The sequence below is a fragment of the Lepidochelys kempii genome, chromosome 1 (genome assembly GCF_965140285.1).
Source record: "Lepidochelys kempii isolate rLepKem1 chromosome 1, rLepKem1.hap1, whole genome shotgun sequence".
NCBI classification, from domain to species: domain Eukaryota; kingdom Metazoa; phylum Chordata; order Testudines; family Cheloniidae; genus Lepidochelys; species Lepidochelys kempii.
In genome coordinates, this window is record NC_136380.1 from 4,173,736 (window position 1) to 4,190,529 (window position 16,794).

The window sequence follows — 16,794 nt, forward strand, 5'->3', positions numbered from 1 at the left end:
AACAAGAACAACTGAGGAACAGTGTGTGGGGGGGGGAATAATCATGGGGAAATAGTTTTACTTTGTGTAATGACCCATCCATTCCAAGTCTCTATTCAAGCCTAATTTAATTGTATCCAGTTTGCAAATTAATTCCAATTCAGCAGTCTCTCGTTGGAGTCTGTTTGATTGTCAACGAATGGGGGTGTTTTTAGTGGTATTCTGTAAAAATCAGTTTTAGGCCCGATGCTATTCAGTGTTGTCGTAAATGATTTGGAAGCAAATAGAAAATCAGTGCAGATAAAATTTGTGGAGGATACGAAGATTTGCAGATTGATTACAATAAGGAGAACAGGGCAGGCATATTTATTGCTGTGGAGGGTTTGGTGTATGAAATTCAGGGACCCTGAAAAGGATTTAGGGGTGACTGTGGAGAACCAATTCACCATGAGCTCCCAGTGTGATGCCGTGGTGGAAAGGGCTGATGAGATCCTTGGATGCATAAACAAGGGAGTGGTGAGTTGGAGCAGCGAAAGGATTTTACCTTTCCATATGGCATTGGTGAACCTGACTCCATGCAGTCCTGGGTTCCACTTTTTCAAAAGGATCTTGAGAAATGGGAGCGGTTGCATAAAAAAATAACAAAAATGATTGGCGGCTGGAGAAAATGCCTCTGACATTGAGTCTTAATGAGCTTCATCTATTTATCTTATCAAAAAGAGGATCAAATGAAGACTTTCATGGGGAGAAAACCCTGGGTACTAATGGGCTCTGAAATCTAACAGAGAGAAGCAGAGCAAGACCCAGTGTCTGTGTTTCCTGCTGATGCCTTTTCAGGTTTCCCTCAACACAACGTGTAGGAAGATTGATGCATGGAGCACCATAAAAATGGAATTGGCATTAGTAGGGTTAAAGTTTTTCATAATTCATTGATCTAAATAATGAAAATGGCATTTCTCTGTTTGTGAAGATTGAGCAATCTATTTCACGCATGAGAACAGCCTCCAGCTGTGCATGTTGTGTCTCATATTAACATTGTCTCTCCATCCAGGCATTTGTCCTGCGACCTTCACCCTAGACCCTGGGCACCTACAGGAAGACAGGGGAATATACGGTACATGCAGGAGACACTGTTATGCCTCAGAGTTGGACACTTTCTCCCCCTACTCCATGTCAGATTCCAACACAACCGACTTCACCAACCCCTCCACCTTCATCTTGCTGGGCATTCCTGACCTGGAGGCCGCCCATGTCTGGATCTCCATCCCCTTCTGCACCATGTACATCATAGCCATCTTGGGGAACTTCACCATCCTGTTCATCATGAAGACAGAGCCAAGCCTCCATGGGCCCATGTACTATTTCCTCTGCATGCTGGCTGTCACCGACCTGGTCCTGTGCACAAGCACAGTTCCCAAATGATGAGCATCTTCTGGTTCAATTCCAGGGAGATCGATTTCAGTGCCTGTCTCACCCAGATGTTCTTCATTCATTGTTTCTTTGCAACAGAGTCTGGGATCTTCATGGCCATGGCTTTTGATCGCTACATGGCCATCTGCGATCCACTGAGACACTCCACCACCCTGAGAAACCCAATTGTGGCCAAGATTGGCCTGGCTGTGATTTTGCATGGCAGCACGCTTGCACTGCCCTGTCCCTTGCTTGCAAGGCAGTTGCCATATTGCAGAACCAATATCATCCCCCACACATGCTGTGAGCACATGGCCGTGGTGAATCTGGCCTCTGCTGACATCCGCATCAGTAGTTACTATGGCCTCACTGTGGCAAACTTGGTCATTTGTCTAGATATGTTTTTTATAGCTGTGTCCTATACCCAGATCCTCAGGGCCATCTTCAGCCTCCCCACAAAGGACACCCGGCTCAAGACTTTTGGGACCTGTGGCTCCCACCTCTTTGCCATTTTAGCCTTTTACATCCCAGGTCTCTTCACTCTCTTCACGTATCAGTTTGGCCACCATGTGGCCCTGCATTTCCACAATCTCCTTGCTAATGTGTGCCTGCTGGAACCCCCCATGCTAAATCCCATCATTTTTGGTGTGAGGACCAAACAGATCTGGGACAGGCTGCTCCAGCTCTTTACTCCTAAATGGACCTAATATTTACTCATAGTGCTTTTGCTCTCAGACCACGCTCTGCACAGAGCTGGCTTGTGACATGGTGATGGGCCCTCTTTGCTGGATTACATACTGGACAGTCAGAGAAACTTTAAACCCTTTCTTGACCTTACAAACCTGACAAACTGGGGAACTGAGTTGACACCTTTCAAATTGCTTTTAGCTTGACCCCCAAGGTCCCACCATTTCCCCACCTCTTCCACAAAGGTCCTGCCCCTGCTCTGCCTCTTTCCCCCAAAAGGCCATGCCCCTGTCACTTACTCCTCTCATCCCCTTATCACTTGCTGGATCATCTCCATGTCCCTCCCCTGCTAGCTGCAAGAGTGCCATTTCAGATTTGGTTAGGGATGACAACTTTAACCGTTATTCAAGGGGCTACACAGGCACTCAAAACTCTATTTTTTTTTGGCAGATAACTTAGCAAATAGCTGACAGGAGTACTGTATCTAATTCCTATATAAAAGAAAGAAAAAAATAAATATTAGACCCACTCAGCTCTAGTACTAACATATTCTGGCATCTTCTGGCAAGTCACTTAAGGGACACTGCTTAGGTTTAAAATTCTAATGAATAGTCTTACTTTATTACTAACTCTGTGGAGAAGGAGACCCTGCCAGGACTCCTGGGTTCTATCTGGGATGGGAGAGGGTTATGGTGCATTACAGTGGAGGGCAGATATACCTGGGGTTTATATAAGAGCATAAGAATGACCATACTGGGTAAAACCAATGGTCCATTCAGTCCAGTATCCTGTTTTCTGACAGTGGCCAATACCACATGCTTCAGAGGGAATGAACAGAACAAGTAATCATCAAGTGATTCACCCCTGTCCCCCACTCCCAGGCTGTGGAAAACAGATGCTATGGACATGCAGAACATGGTGCTGGATCCCTGCTCATCCTGGCTAATAAAAATTGATGGCTCTACTGTCCATGAACTTATCTAATTCTTATTGGAATCTATGAAGAAATTATTTCTTTTGTTTGTTTTAAATCTGCTGCCTATTAATTTCATTGGGTGATCCCTAGTTTTTGTGTTATGAGAAGGAGTAAATAACGCTTCCTTATTCAATTTCTCCACACCTGCCATGATTTTATAGAACATCTATCATATCCCTCCTTATTCATCCCTTTCCCAAGCTGAAAAGTCCCAATCTTTTTAATCTCTCCTCATAAAGAAGGAATTCTAAACCCCTAATCATTTCTATTTGCTTATCTGTACCTTTGCCACTTCCAATTAATCTTTTTTGAGATGGGGTGACCAGATCTGTATGCAGTATTCAAGATATAGATCATAGAATCATAGAACTGGAAGGGACTTCGAGACTTATCAAGTCCAGTCCCCTGCACTCATAGCAGGACCAGCACCATCTATAACATGCCTGACAGGTGTTTGTCTAACCTGCTCTTAAAAATTTCCAATGATGGATGTTCCACAACCTCCCCAGGCAATTTATCCTAATGCCTAACCAACCTGACAGTTAGGAAACCGTTGATGAAGACATTGAAAAGAACCGGACCTAAACTGATCCCTGTGGAACCCCACTAGTTATGCCCTTCCAGCCTGACTGTGAACCATTTATAACTACTCTCTGGGAGCGGTTTTCCAACAAGTTATGCTCCCACCTTATAGTAGCTCCATCTAGGGTGTATTTCCCTACTTTCTTAATAAGATAGCTTTCTTTGACAGGGTAACAAGCCTTGTGGATGGGGGGAAATGGTAGATGAGGTAAGGCTTTTAGTAAGGATTTTGATACAGTCTCATATGACCTTTCAGCTTGGAACCATAAAATTTTGAATGGTGTGGAGAACATGAATGAGGAAGCCTTGTTTACTTCTTCACATAACACAGCAACCAGGGGTCAGACAAGGAAATTAATAGACAGCCGGATTAAAACAAAGAAAAGGAAGTACAACATACAACACAGTCAACCTATGAAACCGGGGGATGTTGTGAAGGTTAAAAGTATAATGGGGTTTGAAAAAGAATAAGATAAGTTTATGGAGGATAGGCCCGTCAATGGCTGTTAGCCAAAATGTTCAGGGATGCAACCCCATGTTCTGGAGGTCTCTAGCCTCTGACTGCTAGATCATGGAACTGGACAACAAGAGATGGATCCCTCAATAATAACCCTCTTCTGTTCTTTCCCTCTGAAACACCTGGCATTTGGTCCCTGTCAGGATACTGGAATAGATGGACCATTGATCTGACCCAGAATGGCCATTCTTATGTTCTTATCTGAGTCTCCTTTTTCTTATCTGAGTGCTGGACATCATAGCTAATGAGGTCCAAATGCTTCTTTGTCTCAAACGGTCCCTTCCATGGAACTAGTAATTTGAACAAGCTCGATAGTCAGAATAACACTCATTCCACCGGTTTGAACATTCAGAGCTGGATCCCTTTCTTACAGGCCTTTTCTTGTACCTGTGCTGCATTTAGCAAAATTGTTCTAGAAACGTCCACAAAATCTTGAGGTGATTTCTTAATGGAAGAATGTATTGGACTATGTTCATCACCTGGGGTCTTTGCTCTTCTATGTTTCTCCAAGGAGGTCTGGAAAACCATGAGGCTGCTTCTCAGACAGTGGTTCAAAGGGAGAAAACTTGGAGGCTTGAGGCAACTTCCTGATACCAAAATGGAGCTGGGGGAAGAGTTGGTCCCAGTGGTTGCAATCTGAGCATACAAATTTCTGCCACGTCACCACCAAAGTTCTGTGAAATCACTCTACCAACTCATCACTTCTTAATCATAGAATATCAGGGTTGGAAGAGACCTCAAGAGGTCATCTAGTCCTTGCTCAAAGCAGGACCAATCCCCAATTTTTGCCCCAGATCCCTAAATGGCCCCCTCAAGGATTGAACTGACAACCCTGGGTTTAGCAGGCCAATGCTCAAAGGACTGAGCTATCCCTCCCCAAAAATGTCTTTACCCTCAGTAGATCACACAGTTATTTCATGAGTTGTAATGTGAAGTTGGGTCCTTGATCAGTAAGGATTTCTTGGTGTAATACCACCTGGGAGAGGAATTTCATAAGCTCATTTGCTTATTTGGTTCATAGCCAGGGTGCTAGGACTGTGGCAAGAGGTCAATAAACTTGGCTGAGTGCATTTGTCACCAAACCGTTCCTGTGGTCTTTCTTTATGAATAACTTTGTGGTCTGCTGAATGAGCAGGCTTCCTTATCTGCTGATACTGATAACATTGGAGCACCAAGGACACAAGGACTGAGCAGGCTGAACCATGTTCCTGAAGCAATGACATTCATGTCATGGAGTTCGTGGGTTCCATGATTTTCAGAGACCTTCATGGCATTTTTCACTTAAACTCCAGAATAGCTGAGCCAGAGCTGTCAGCTGGTGGAGGACCCTGAGCTCTCAGCTCCCAAGGTGTTCAAGGACCTAGCAGCTCTTTGCCACCTTGGTCAGTGGGGGTACCTGGAGCTCTGATTTTCCCCTGCCCATCCTGGCTAATAGCCATTGATGGACCTATCCTCCATGAATTTATCTAGTTCTTTTTTGAACCCTGTTATAGTCTTAGCCTTCACAACATCCTCTGGCTAAGACCTCCACAGGTTGACTGTGTGTTGTGGGAAGAAACACTTCCTTTTGTTTGTTTTAAACTGCTGCCTATTAATTTCATTTGGTGACACCTAGTTCTTGTGCTATGAGAGGGCATAAATAATACTTGCTTATTTACTTCCTCCACACCAGTCATGATTTTGTAGACCTCTGCCATATCTCCCCTTAGTCTTCTCTTTTCCAAGCTGAAAAGTCCCAGTCCTATTAATCTCTCCAATACGGAAGCCGTTCCATACCCCTAACCATTTTGTTACCCTTTTCTGAAACTTTTCCAATTCCCATATACCTTTTTTGAGATGAGGCAACTGGATCTGCATGCAGTATTAAAGATGGAGGCATAACGTGGGTTTACGTAGAGGAAATACAATATTTTCTGTTTTATTATCTATCCCTTTCTTAATGATTCACAACATTCTGTTAGCTTTTATGACTGCCACTGCACACTGAGTGGATGTTTTCACAGAAGTATCTACAGAGACTCCAAAATCTCTTTCTTGAGTGGTAACACCATATCTAGACCCCATCGTTTTATATGTACAGTTGAGATTATGTTTTCAAATGTGCATTACTTTGTATTTCTCAACACTGAATTTCATCTGCCACTTTATTGCCCTGTCACCCAGTTTTATGGGATCCCTTTGTAAACCTTTGCAGTTTGCTTTGAACTTAACTATCGTGAGTTGTTTTGTATCTTCTCCAAGCTTTGCCACCTCCCAGTTTACCCTTTTCCCAGATCATTTATGAATATGTTGAATCATATCCTTCCTACTATACTAACTGGTCTTGTCAATTTATTACTTTTAAATGTGTGTATTTGCTCCAAAACCTCTTCTAATGACACCTCAATCTGGGAGAGTTCCTGAGACTTTCACCTAAAAAGAAAGGCTCAGATTTGGGAATCTCCCTCTTAACCTCAGCCATGAAGACCGATGCAAAGAATTCATTTTGTTTCTGTGTTATTGTCTTTATGTGCTCCTTTATCATCTCAATCATGCAGTCACCTCACTAGCTATTGAGTAGGCTTCCTGCTTCAGATGTAGCTAAAACAATTTTAGCTGTTACTTTTGGAGTCTTTGGTTAGCTGTTCTTCAAATTCTTTTTGGCCTTCCTAATTCTATTTTTACACTTCATTTGCCAGAGTTTATGCTCCTTTCTATTTTCCTCAATGGAATTTAACTTCCACTTTTTAAAAGATGCCTTTTTGCCTCTTCTTTTCCTTTGTTGTTTAGCCACAGTGGAAGAATATCCACAAGATACTGCGAGGTTTCAGAGTAACAGCTGTGTTAGTCTGTATTCGCAAAAAGAAAAGGAGTACTTGTGGCACCTTAGAGACTAACCAATTTATTTGAGCATGAGCTTTCGTGAGCTACAGCTCACTTCATCTGATGCATGCCGTGGAAACTGCAGCAGACTTTATATATACACAGAGAATATGAAAAAATACCTCCTCCCACCCCACTGTCCAGCTGGTAATAGCTTATCTAAAGTGATCATCAGGTGGGCCATTTCCAGCACAAATCCAGGTTTTCTCACCCTCCACCCCCCCCCCACAAATTCACTCTCCTGCTGGTGATAGCTCATCCAAAGTGACAACTCTTTACACAATGTGCATGATAATAAAGTTGGGCCATTTCCTGCACAAATCCAGGAAATGGCCCAACTTTATTATCATGCACATTGTGTAAAGAGTTGTCACTTTGGATGGGCTATCACCAGCAGGAGAGTGAATTTGTGTGTGGGGGGGTGGAGGGTGAGAAAACCTGGATTTGTGCTGGAAATGGCCCACCTGATGATCACTTTAGATAAGCTATTACCAGCTGGACAGTGGGGTGGGAGGAGGTATTTTTTCATATTCTCTGTGTATATATAAAGTCTGCTGCAGTTTCCACAGCATGCATCCGATGAAGTGAGCTGTAGCTCACGAAAGCTCATGCTCAAATAAATTGGTTAGTCTCTAAGGTGCCACAAGTACTCCTTTTCTTTTTAAGATACTGCGAGTGATGCTAGTCAATGTTCATATTTTTTATTAAATTACTTTGTTACTGTTAGTCTTTGGTTATCCTCCAGGCTTCCTGAAGTATTGGACATTGAAAAAAAAGGTAACATTTCCCACAATGCTGAGCTCAGCCAAACATGGACAGTGCACTCTGGATTAATGAGGACATATACTTTCTAATTCTTGTCACAAAGATTTCAATCGGTGACCCATGGTGATCATTTTCTGCAGATATATTTGCCCACTTTGTCACAAAGCTCTTTGGATCTGACCCCATAAATGATAGGGTTGAGCATGGGAGGGATGAGGAGATAGAGGTCAGCCAAGATGATGTGAATGTGGGGAGCGATGCCCTGACCAAACCGGTTTGTCAGGTTGGAAAAGAGGCTGGGAGTATAATACGTCAGCATCACACAGATGTGGGCTGTGCAGGTGTTGAAGGATTTTTGGTGGGCTTTCTTGGAGGGGATTCTGAGGACAGTCCTGATGATCAGACCATACGACAGGGCAATGAGTGTCAGGTCTGACATGTTGACTACAAAGAATAGCACCAGGCCATATATCCTGTTCACTCTAATGTCCCCACACAACATCGTCACCACAGCTGTGTGCTCGCATTGAGTGTGGGGGATAATGCGATTTGCACAGAATGGCTGCCGTCTCAGGAGGAGGGGCAGGGGAAGAATGAAGAGAACAGCTCTTATCAGTCCCACGAACCCTAGTTTAGTGATACGTCTGTTATTGACGATGATGGTGTATCTCAGAGGGTTACATATGGCAACGTAACGATCAAAGGCCATTGTCACAAGGATGGTGGAGTGCATAAGAGAAACAGTGTGAAGGAAAAACATCTGGCTGAGACAGCCACCCATAGTAATAGCTTTCAAATTGAACCAAAATATACACAGTGCCTTTGGTACGACAAAGGTAGGTGTGGCGATGTCTGTGAGTGCCAGCATGCAGAGCAGCAGGTACATTGGGTTGTGGAGAGTCTGCTCTTTGTATACAACAAACAGAACTGTAAAATTTCCAAACAGGCTGATAATGTAGAATATAAAGAAAGGGATGGAAATCCAGATGTGGGCAGCTTCCAGGCCAGGGATGCCCATTAGGATGAATGTTGAATGGTTAGAGTGGGTGATGTTGAAAACTGCCATCAGGTGGTCAATGCATCAATTGGGCTCAGAAATGCTCAAGGTGCCTGTAAAGGGAGAGAAGCACAGTGAAGGGGGGTTACACCCTTTATAGAAAATAGTATGATAAATATTTTATAGTTAACAACAATCTGGAGGTGATCAGTGAAGTGGCAACATTTACATGTGGCACCAGACTATTTAGGTCAGAGTCAAGTGCAGAGAAGTCCTCTGAGGGAACTGAACAAGCCAAGTCAACAGGGAGCAAGATGGCAGATGAATTTCAATGTCAATAAACTGTGATGTATATGCCCATTGGAGGAAAAAGCTTGAACTAAGCAAAACATTGGGATCCAGGAAGAGTGGGATAGGAAACCATACAGAAAATACAATGGCATGAGATCAGTCAGTCAATATTTCACCCTCCTCTGGTCTCCTCTATGTAGTACTGGGCACCCTTCTCACACAGGATATTGCAGAACTAGAGGGATTCGAGCAAGGGCAATGAGAATGATCAAGGGCCTGGGAAAACTGACATTTGGAGAGAGGTTGAAAAGACTGGGATTGTTATGTTACAGAGGAGATGAATAAGAGGAGATATGAGAAAATTCTCACTGGTAGAGTAGATGGAGAATAAGTTCTCCCTGTCTCATAACACAAGGTCAAGAGGACATTCAACTAAACTGAAATGTGGTAAATACAAAACTGATAAAAATAGAATGCTTTCTTCCCCCAATGCCTAAATAGAATGAGGAACTCCTTGCCACAAGATGTATTCATGGCCATGAGCTAAGAAAGAATGACGAAGGGTTTGGACATGTACATGGATACTGAGACTTTACACGTTCAGCCTCTCCCAACAAACCACTGTACTTCCTGCTTCTCTGTGTAGATCTCCCTACCTACTCCCACAACCCTCAGCACTGCCTGCTTGTCCATTTATACCCTTCTCCCCACCTCCATAACACTCAGTACTACCCACCTGACTGTATATATCCCAGTCCCTGCCACAGAACCTCCAGTGCTGGCCACTTGTCAATGTATGTTCCCCACCTCACAACTTCCAGCCCTGCCACACTGTGCTACCCCTCAGCCGGGACCATCAGCAGGTGCCAGATCCCACAGAGACAGCTCCCAGAAATACGTCCTCAGACTAAGTTAAACTCAGTGTCTGCCTGAACCTGGGAAAAGGAGCCTATTCAGTGAAGGGAACCCCAGCAGCAGCTCAGGCTGTGCAGGGAAGGAGAGAGGGACAGACCCGGTGAGAAGGGGAGAGGACATGGAGACTAGAAGGAGCCAGTGTGAGTAACTCTGCCTCAAAACGACAAAACGCTTTAACGTATTGCAGCCCATTAGAAACCCAGACACCCCTTCCTGAGGCTGGTGTTCCATGTTGGCAATTGCTGACATTACCGCAAGATTGTTGTAGGGCTGCTCACGGGAGGAGGGATAGTCCAGAGGGGGGATTGGTCAGAGACAGTCTGCTACAGTGAGGTCCACATTCCATTACAGTCTGAGACACCCACTATCCCAGGAGGCCTCATTACGCCTCTTTGCTCTGTGCATTAGGCAGGATGTCCATTCCCAATTTTGTCCAGTTTCAGGTATCTGTGTCACTGTAATGTGCGTACTGCACGCCCCCCTCCCACCAACACACACAAACATTGTGCATCCCTGAACTGCCTATAGTGAGATTTCTAACACCGCCTGGTTTCCTGTAAGCCAGAAACCTGCTTTTATTTCTCCTGCCTTTTGATGCTTCTCATCCTCTCTATACCCAGAGATGCAGGGCCACAGAGAAACCAGACCCTCCCTTTCTCTCTGAAAAAAAAAATCCTAATTGTTCATTTACAAAAATGATTAGGAGACCAGGGCACCTGATTTATGGGGAGAGGCTGAAGGAATTGGGCTTGTTTAGACTGAAGAAGAGGAGAGTGAGGGGGGATTTGAGAGCAATGGTCTCAAGTTACAGTGGGGGAAGTCTAGACTGGATATTAGGAAACACTATTTCACTAGGAGGGTTATCTAGGGAGGTGTTGGAATCTCCACCCTTAGAAGTTTTTAAGGCCCAGCTTGACAAAGCCCTGGCTGGGATGATTTAGTGGGGTTGGTCCTGCCTGAGCAGGGGGTTGGACTAGACGACTTCCTGAGGTCTCTTCCAACCCTAATCTTCTATGACTTTATGAATCTGTAAGGATTTCAGCAACTCTCCTGTCAGCTCCTCTTTGGTTCAAATGAGCTCACTCCACCTTTAGCAGTGACAGGACACTCCACTTGAACTCACTGGAGGTTCATGGCCGGTGTGAATCAGGACATTCATTTAAGTCCTTACTTGAGGACTTAGGCCATGCTGGGAGTTCTGCCATTGAACTCAATGGTACAATATTTCACCCTTAGTATTTAATTTTGGCCCCCGGCTGTGAAAATCACTCCCAGCTTCACATCCTGCTACAGAGAGCACTATTATCCACGGTGCTGGAAAAGTCTGAGGGAAACCCCCAGTTTCTGTGGCGTTCTGAGACAAGGCATGAGAGATGGGGATTCCAAAACTCACAGGGGCTCTGACTTTGCTCTCAGGGAGGTCAGTGTAAATCTAGAGTGACCCACCAATGGCAGAATGTGAGAGCAGAATCTTTCCACTGTGTGAAATCCTGTGTATTCCATTCTTCTTGTGAAACATCTGGTAACACAGATACCCACTGCAGAGGCCTTGGCTGCACTTCTGAAGAGGCCAGTGAAGTTGCTGAATTGTAACACTTGAGTGAACCAGAAGAAAAAACACATAGACCAAAAAAAAAGGAAGCTACTGAGACAAATAGAAGGACACAGTAAGAGACAAGGAAATTATCTTAAAAACAAATATTTGTCTAAACTATTTCTAATAAATTTTTAGTTCCAACTATTCCAGGTAAATCCCTTGGTGTTTCTGACAATATTAAGCAGTTCAAGTTGTTTGTGCTGGTGAATTCCTGCCCACATGGTTCTTGACATGAACCCTGGAACCCTCCCTGAGCCCTCAGCACTAAAATTATCGCAGAAACAGGCAACTTACCGAAATCTCAATCTGCAGAGAAAAGGAATCTCCTTATTGAGACAGAAAGGCAGAGCCCAAAGCATCAGTCTATGAGTCTCATATGTCTGACACTCGCTGTGCTGTACAGCAACCTTTATGATTCCCCTATACAGTCCCTGAGGACTTTCAGGTTGGCCAGGACTCCCAGGCAATTCCCTCAGCTCTGTGAACAACTGGAAGAGCAGAAAATAGACTCTGGAGAGCTTCAGCCTGTGAGTCTCAGGAATAAGAAATGATTTGCTGTTAATAGGGGCTCAAATTGTCAGGGCAAAACGGAATATTAACATTTAGATGAATCTTGGGTGAAATAAGGTCATTGTCTATATGTGTCTTTGAAATTTGTGCGGATAGTTTGCCTAATGGATAAATTGCCCTTTGTTGATCTGTGTAACTTATTATCCGTAGTGTTTAGAAAACGGAAGGGTACATCTAAAACCTATTGTTTACCCAGGACTGTATGGTCAAGTAGATGCTAGAAAACTGTATAAAAGGCCCTTGGGTCTTGATTCTGTTTTTCTCAGATCGAATTGAGAATTCATGCAGGGAAATCTAAGCCAAAAGGACTGAGATCCCAGTTCCGACTGTACTGCCCTGAAGTATAAACTTTGGACTATAACCTATGGACTATTTCTGAAAGAATTCTTTGCAACTATAAAGCTCACTGTCTCTGCTGTGTATCTGAACTTCAAGAATTGAATTCACATCTGTATATATATTGATCCTTTAACCAGGGGCGGTTCCACCACTTTTACCACCCCAAGCAGCCGCTGCCGAATTGATGCCGCGCCCGGACGGAAGGGCGGCACAGCTGACACGCCCGGAAGAGCGGCGGAGTTGCCGCCGAATTGCCACCGCGGGAGACGGACTGCCGCCCCATTCTCAGTGCCGCCCCAAGCACCTGCTTGGAGAGCTAGTGCCGGGAGCCGGCCCTGCTTTTAACTATACACTCTTTTTTCTTTTAATAAATTTTAGTTTAGTTACTAACTGGTGGTAAGCATGTATTTGGATAAGATCTGGAATACTCAATAACCAGGGAGGTAATGTGTCCAATCCTTTGGGATTGGTAGAACCTTTTCTATTATATGATTAAATGAGATTTTTGGTAATCTTTATCCTATTTGACTTGTGTGCCTAGGTGGAGACCTGAGGTATGGTTATTTTAAGGGAACTGTGTTGCTAGCTTCTGAGTAACCAGTGAGGTATAATAGAAGCTGTTTTGTGCTGGCTTTGTAAATCTAAATATTGGAATATCCACCACCTCACTGGAGGATTGCCTGCTCCATTCTTTGCAGTTCACCCTATTTGAGTGACCTCAGCTGGCCCCCAATGGGAGCCCGGTCACACCATGCCCGTCCTTGAGACATACTTGAGTTATGTGAATAATAATGTAACTGAAGTCGAGGAAGCTAAATCCACTTACTGTGGTGTCTACATCACGCTGTGTCCATGGGAGACACTCTCCCGTCGACTTACCTTATGCTTGTCAGGGTGGAGGAGTACAGACATTGACGGGAGAGCGCTCTCACATTGATTTAGCGTGTCTTCACCAGACCTGCAAAATCGATGCCACTGCATCAAGTGCAGCAGCGCCAAAACCGTGCCCCCAGGGAGGACCTCCATCAGCGGCCTCGCAGTGAGCAGCTGCCATGGGGAGCAGGGACTGCAGAGAGCTGAAAATGGTTCTGTGGTTGGACGAATCATCTTATATGGGCCTGTGTCTTGGTGGCCAGCTGCTCAAAAGTGTCATAGAAATATAGGGTTAGAAGGGACTTCAAGGGTCATCTAGTCTAACCTACTGCCAAGAAGTCTTTCTGCTGAGCTCTGTCCTCCGCCCTCAGCTTCCAGCCATGTTCCAGGAACCATGCCCCCATTCTCTCCTCCAGCTGGGCTACCTCCCTCATTCTCTGCAGCTGCCTCTCCTCCCTCTTTCTCTCTCTGGAGCTCCAGCTGTTCCTCTGCCTTGGCCACACTGTCCTGCAGCATTTTGTCCTTTTCCTTCTCCCACACCTGTCGAGTGTCTTGTCCTCCAGGCTCCTGGTTCCTTTTCTCCGCACATCTGAGGTGTGTTAGTGAATATTAGCTTTTTATGATTTTTTGTATTTTAAGTTTTTGTATTTCTTTTAGATACCAACCAAAAGATACCAACTTTTTATTTTGTGAATTTTTTTTAGATGGGGCCACCAGATCTGCACACAGTATTCAAGATGTGGACATGCCATGGATTTATAGAGAGGCAATATGATATTTTCTGGCTTATTATCCATGCCTTTCCTAATGATTCCCAACAGTCTGTTCGCTTTTTTGACTGTCGCTGCACATTGAGCAGACTTTTTCAGAGAACTATCCACGATGATTCCAACATGTCTTTCTTGAGCGGTAACAGCTAACGTAGACCCCATCATTTTGTAAGTATAGCTGGGATTATATTTTGCCATGTGCATTACTTTGCACTTATCAACATTGAATTCCATCTGACTTTCTGTTGCCAAATCACCCAGTTTTGTGAGATCCTCCTGTGGCTCCTTGCAGTCATTAATTATTTTGAGTAATTTTGTTTTTTTACCCCTTTTTCCAGATCATTTATGAATATGTTGAACATGCATTGGTCCCAATCCAGACACCTGGAGACACCACTATTTACCTCTGTCCATTCTCACCATTGGTTCCTACCCTTTGTTTCCTATCTTTTAAACGGATACTTGGCAATGTTTTCCTTCCTTTGTTTATAAATGAACTCCCTGCTCCAAAGGGAAAGCCAGGAGCAGCACAAGCTCTGCTGCATTTAAGAGCTCCTTTTGTGGCTAGGACTTGCACTTTAAGCAGACCTCAAGTATGAAATTCAGAGGTTCAGGGTGTGGGCTATAGGCTATGTAAGTGGTGCCCTGATCCCTGTATTTGAAGTCCCTCTTAACTTTGATGTTCAAGCACTGAGGATTGAACAAGTAGCCAGCTGTCAAAAAAAACGAAACATTTTCCAAGATATTGGACAGACACACCATAACATTTCAGGAAGTCTTTCTGGAGACATTCAGCAGTGGCTGACAGCATCTCAGTTTTCAGCTTTGGATCAGACGAATGTGTTATTCTTCCATTGCTGAACTTTCTCAGAATATTCATTATGGCATACACTTCACATGCCATCACACTCTCATTTTCCAAGCAGAGCACAGTATCACTGAAGACTTTCAGGGCATTCCGGAGGAAAAACGGATGAACCTCAACTTTGCTAGGCCCTTCACCTTGTTCACCATTTTCCATGTCGGAAAACAGCATCCATAGAGATTTTGGATACTCATCACTGCCCAGACAAAGCCTGCCATGTATTTACAAGCCTGTTTACAGCTGGGAAAAGACTGAACCAGTGTGTCAGAATGTGGTGCAGTAAAGTGGCATAGTCCATATTCACAACATCAAACAAATCCTTCAACACTGCTACTCTCTTAGCAGAATGGCAGAAATGATTGAGCGTCTTAATCACCAGAGCCTAGATATCAGGTTGCAGGGTTTTGCTAGCTTGTTTCATGGCATTGTGCACACCGTGGGCTGAGCAATTTGCAGGCAAGGTACACTGATTGTCACTTTCCATAATTCATGTTTGCATGATCGAAACAGTAGTAAGACACTTTGTTCATGTCTAGTTTGTGTGTGTCGAGTTCTTCAATTAATGTGCTGTTTATTGCCTCTGCAGTCTCTTTGCTTTGCTCATAGAATCGAACAGTTTATCTTGCACCCTGTGTTCGGGTGTGCAGTAGCTCAGCGATACCGAGTAAGTTCTCACCTTGCCCTTGTCAGATGCCCTTGTTACATAGAGACGGTCTGGCTCCCTGGGGGCTTTTGAAAATTCTCTGGAGAGCAGTGACAGAACGTTTTTGATGAATGTCTCCGCTGTAGTCCAACCATATTGAGGCATTACAGGGGTGCATGTCAGACTTGGGTAAGATTTTGGAGCCATACAGACACATGTGAAACAAAATTTTGGTGCATTCTCCAGGCAAGGAATAAGAAGTGTGGAGCTCCATTTGACACAGAGCCAAGCCTTCAAAATGTCTCTAAATGTGAATTTATTTGGTGAGTCTGAAATTAACAATGAAACTATACTAGCAATATGATATGTACAGATGCAAACTTATGGGATACAATACAGAGAAAGTATGGTCAATGTGTTCAGTAATGGGCAAAGGCCTTTTGAATGGCTCTGGCCTCAAACTGCCCACTGTAGCGCAGGCCTGGCTCCCCACGGGAGCAGCTGGTCTGTGCTGACCCAGCTCCCTGTTCTGGTCTGCTCCAGCTGTAGCCCTCCAAGGTGTGCCTCACCACCGCCACTCTGGCTCCAGCCCAGCTCTGCCTTCTGGGCTGCTTCTCTGGCCCTTGTGTTTCTGACTCCTGCTGCTCTGCCTCGAATTCAGCTTGAGTTGCTGCTCAGGTTTTCCAGATTTCTACTGCATTAATAGCCTATAATCACTGAAAACTTCACAGAAAAGTCATCCCATCTATTTCTTGAAACAAAGGTTTTTTTATTCACACACTCATCTAGACATCAAATAACAAATGGAAGCTTTCATTGCATACCTACTACAGATTTGATTTTTTTTTAAATAGGTACAAGTCCCAGCAGGAGTTTGTCCACATTAGCAACAAATTTATGAATCAAAGAAACTAAAAATCAAAACCATCATACTGGTACTTGTATCCCGATTGAAGGTTGGCAGGGGTTTCAAACAAAAACAGCAAATAAGGGTGTCAAAAAAATCAAAAGTAGCCCAAAATATATGTAGTGTAAAAACAACAACATTATTAAATTATTTATTTCTATTTGCTTTCAATGACGGTCATGCGTGTTCATATTTTGAGTTGAATTAGTTTGTTACTGTTTTGAGTTGAATTAGTTTGTTACCATTAGT

At 44.0% G+C, this 16,794-nt stretch overlaps 1 protein-coding gene and 1 pseudogene across 1 annotated transcript; one reads left to right on the top strand and one right to left on the bottom strand.

Annotated features, from left to right (window-relative positions):
* Nucleotides 1-1,149: 1,149 nt before the first annotated feature.
* LOC140915799 (olfactory receptor 52M1-like) lies at nt 1,150-2,096 on the top strand (annotated as a pseudogene).
* Nucleotides 2,097-7,905: 5,809 nt separating this feature from the next.
* LOC140915830 (olfactory receptor 52E4-like) lies at nt 7,906-8,883 on the bottom strand. Its single transcript, XM_073356300.1, has one exon. The coding sequence runs from the start codon at nt 8,842-8,844 to the stop codon at nt 7,906-7,908; it is 939 nt and encodes a 312-aa protein (XP_073212401.1). The 5' UTR covers nt 8,845-8,883.
* Nucleotides 8,884-16,794: the final 7,911 nt, after the last annotated feature.

Bases quoted from the DNA above. Each gene is read 5' to 3' on its own strand.
- LOC140915830 (XM_073356300.1), bottom strand. From the start codon at position 8,844: ATGGCAGTTTTCAACATCACCCACTCTAACCATTCAACATTCATCCTA.